This window comes from Scomber scombrus, chromosome 5 (genome assembly GCF_963691925.1).
Source record: "Scomber scombrus chromosome 5, fScoSco1.1, whole genome shotgun sequence".
Classification (NCBI taxonomy): domain Eukaryota; kingdom Metazoa; phylum Chordata; class Actinopteri; order Scombriformes; family Scombridae; genus Scomber; species Scomber scombrus.
The window spans coordinates 15,912,026-15,915,565 of NC_084974.1; the positions used below are offsets into that span (position 1 = coordinate 15,912,026).

The 3,540-nt window shown below is 43.3% G+C and overlaps 1 protein-coding gene across 1 annotated transcript; it reads right to left on the minus strand.

Moving 5' to 3' along the window:
• Positions 1-1,972: 1,972 nt before the first annotated feature.
• On the minus strand, positions 1,973-3,304 carry LOC133980593 (IQ domain-containing protein J-like). Its single transcript, XM_062419350.1, has 5 exons — positions 3,269-3,304; positions 3,051-3,172; positions 2,693-2,764; positions 2,244-2,401; positions 1,973-2,016 (listed from the first exon to the last, which is right to left on the minus strand). Exons 1-5 carry the CDS (start codon positions 3,302-3,304, stop codon positions 1,973-1,975), a joined length of 432 nt encoding a protein of 143 aa, XP_062275334.1.
• Positions 3,305-3,540: the final 236 nt, after the last annotated feature.

Sequence of the window (3,540 nt, forward strand, 5' to 3'; positions counted from 1 at the left end):
TTGATTGATGTCTGGTTATAAGAAGACATCTATCATCTAGACAGTCTGAAATTGGAGCTGGTGTGGTCTGTATGTCTAGCTGCCTGTGTGTGTGTATGTAGGTGGTCGGGGGGCTGTGTGTTGATGCGGTACAGTATTATGAAACAATAAAATATAGACAGCTGATTCATATCAGGGCATAAAAGCCAGAGTTTTGTTAGGTTCCTCTTAAATGAAACCTATAATTTCTGCCTCCCTCTATGGTGTTGCTATGGAGCGGAGGGATCGATCACAAAGAGAGATATCCAGTGCTGCTCTATTTCGCAGGATTGCCATGGCAATGAACGAGCTAAGTTACAGAGTGAAAGATCATTTACACAATTAAGAGTCGCATGTAAACTATCCCTATTTCTCACTGCTGAGAGCATTGCACTCATCCTCATTGAAATCACACAAGGATGACAAAATAGCTTACTTTTGAAAGCAAACATACAGAAATCTGGATGACGTACACAAGCATGGTCATCACATACATGCACGTAATGCAGCAAGGTTTTGTCAAAGACTGATGTTATAGGCACAAAGGTTACAAATTCAATCACTTTAGAGATGGCTGCCACATCACTGTGTCTCAGGAATATATAACTCCATCTTCTGTGTGTGTGTTGGTGTGCATGCACCCATGAATGTATAGACCCTGGTCCCAGTGGAGAATGTATTGCTGGGTCAACAGAAATAAGACGGTTAGAAATTCAAACAGGGTGGAGCTATCACATCCACCAAAAGCATTACTTAAAAAAAAGAAAGGACAATATCAAGGGAGAAAAAAAATTGACAGAGAGAACATGTGTGTGAGGTGAGACAGAGTTAAGGTAACAGAACAGATATCATATGGGCTGTTGTGATCAATCAGGATAAAGAAAAACAGCCATGAAATCATATGCTCATTCCCACAGAGACGGGAGAAGCTACAGTATCAGCACATTTCAACCGGTGAACCAACATCTGTTTTTCATCTTCCTTTCCTCTTCACCACTCTCCTCTATCTCCCTTGACCTTAGTGTCTTATTGTTCACACACACACACACACACACACACACACACACACACACACACACACACACACACACACACACACACACACACACACACACACACACACATACACACACACACACACACACACACACACACACACACACACACACACAAACACACACACACAAAGACACACTCTTGCTTTCTCTCAGTGATGATCATCTGCCCTTGTCAGCAGGTCTGAGTCACTGAGCTAAGCATTTCCTCGCCATCCCAAAGGATCTCAAACAAGCAATGTTTATTACGTGTGTGTTTGTGCATGGACTGTGTGTATGTGTGTGTGTGTGTGTGTGTGTGTGTTGTGTGTGTGTGTGTGTGTGTGTGTGTGTGTGTGTGTGTGTGTGTGTGTGTGTGTGTGTGTGTGTGTGTATATATATAACCTTATGGGATGCACTGATGACTTCATCCTCAACCTTCATGGCCTGAATACTGACCATCATGTGAGAGAGTATACATTTATTTCTGATGCTCACCACTCTGAATTCTATGCTCAAACCCATCTGACCCCCTTTTTATCCACAATAATCTAAATCAAACAAGTCTTCTTCTGTTTAAAAGATTTTCTCGGTAGCGATCGAGTGGACAAGTACCGACTAAAGTGTGCTCATACATAGAACTCTCTCAGCCGTCTCTGAGATTTAACCTGCCTGTTGACTCCAGGCTCAGAGATTAGTGGAAAAGTGTACACACACTTGCTATTCAGCTTGAAGGCTGCAGTAGACGTCAGTATAGAATTATAATGACCAGAGCAGATGTAGTTGAGAAAATCCTGGGGATTTACTGTGGTCTGGTTAAATGTAGGGAAGATGTGCTGAATGAGAATGGCTATTCCACTGATTTTCATTCTCAGTTTGTTCTTGTTCACACTGTTTCTGTGTGAGAGTGTGTGTGGATGTCAGGCCAAATCCTTACATTTACGCTCTGCTCCTTGAGAGGAGACTGTGAGTGTATAAACCGAAGAAATTAGTGAAGAGATACTTCCATCTACTGGACAGGAATCAAACCATACGCTCTATGCCTTCCACATATTCTCCACCGCTAAACTCAAAAATCATTGCTGCCAACATGTGTCCATCATGGTCCATCATTGTCCAAGCAAAGACACATAAACCCTACAACCGAAATCAGCCAAAAAACCCAGCTAAACATGTTTCAGATAGACATACAGGAGTATGTCTCCATACTTACAGGAGTGCTGCCATCTGATAGGGTCATCATGCTGATTGACATGCTCATCTTGTCAGAGGAAGAGAGGGAGGGCGGGGAGGGGCTCCTCTTCTCTACTTCCTGTCTCTGGAGGAAGTCACGCCAGGCGCGCTGGATACTGCATACAACAGATGAAGAGATAACATGTAAACGCAGGCAAGGATGATCAATCCAATGTTTATGATGCACATGTAAATAGCTAAAAGGGTAACACTGACAATTCAGATTCAGACAGTTCAGGAGGTGAATTTTCTTTAAATTTCTCACAGAGGGGACCTAAACCTCAGGTTTTAAACAATTGACTGAGACATGTAGACTGACATGCATTCAGACATTTTATTGGATGTATTTAGTCAAAATTAAACTCCACAGCACATGTGTTTCAGCCAAAGACTAAATATATACTCACATCAACACCTTGGTCTCACAGGGCGGCATGTTGATATTGATGTTGTTGTCTAGGTCCATGGTCAGATGATTACTGAGCCAGGAGAGGAGGGGATTGGAGGGGATGGGGGGCATTCAGAGGACACACACACACACACACACACACACACACACACACACACACACACACACACACACACACACACACACACACACACACACACACATTACAAGTCCAATGTCAGTCCGGGTTATCAGTAATTAGACAGAGATGGCCAGGCCCCATCGGCAGGGCACAAGAGCAGGCCGCTCATTCTCTCTCTCTGTCATGTGTTTATTGTGCGTGTGCGTGTGTGTGTGTGTGTTGTGTATAAACCTACCTCTGAAGATGGAAATCTCCATCATTAACATGCTTGAAGCCACTCTGGAGGCTCTTCAGCTGCTCCTGTGTGATAGATAGAAAGAAGGACAGATAGAGAGACAACGAGAGAGAAATAGCTGGCTTTAGTGCACACACAGGGAGAAGCCTTTACAGTAAGAGGGAGATAACCATGAGTGTGTGCAAACATAAGTGAATGTTTGGCTGATGTGTGATCACTGTGCTGAGCCCCTGCAGCATGTGGTCTGGGAGCATTATGGCTTGGTTAGAAGTTTTTCTGTGAAGTAAGCTTTGAAAGACCTCAGCCAATTCTGCTTGCTCAGAGTTTTTTAGGAATTGGGACCCCGAAGCAGAGAGAAAGTCAAACAGAGAAAGACAAGTAAGGCTGATGAGGCGGTAGCAAAGATACAGCAGGACATAATTCATGAAGTATGGCACAGTTTTTGTGCAGATGTAGCAGACACATTGGAGATTAGAACATTAATACTTTA

Bases quoted from the DNA above. Each gene is read 5' to 3' on its own strand.
- LOC133980593 (XM_062419350.1), bottom strand. From the start codon at position 3,304: ATGCTCCCAGACCACATGCTGCAGGGGCTCAGCACA. The intron at 3,173-3,268 runs GTGATCACACAT...TGTGCACTAAAG, and splicing joins TGCTGCAGGGGCTCAGCACA to CCAGCTATTTCTCTCTCGTT. The intron at 2,402-2,692 runs GTGAGTATATAT...TGTTGTATGCAG, and splicing joins TGTGAGACCAAGGTGTTGAT to TATCCAGCGCGCCTGGCGTG.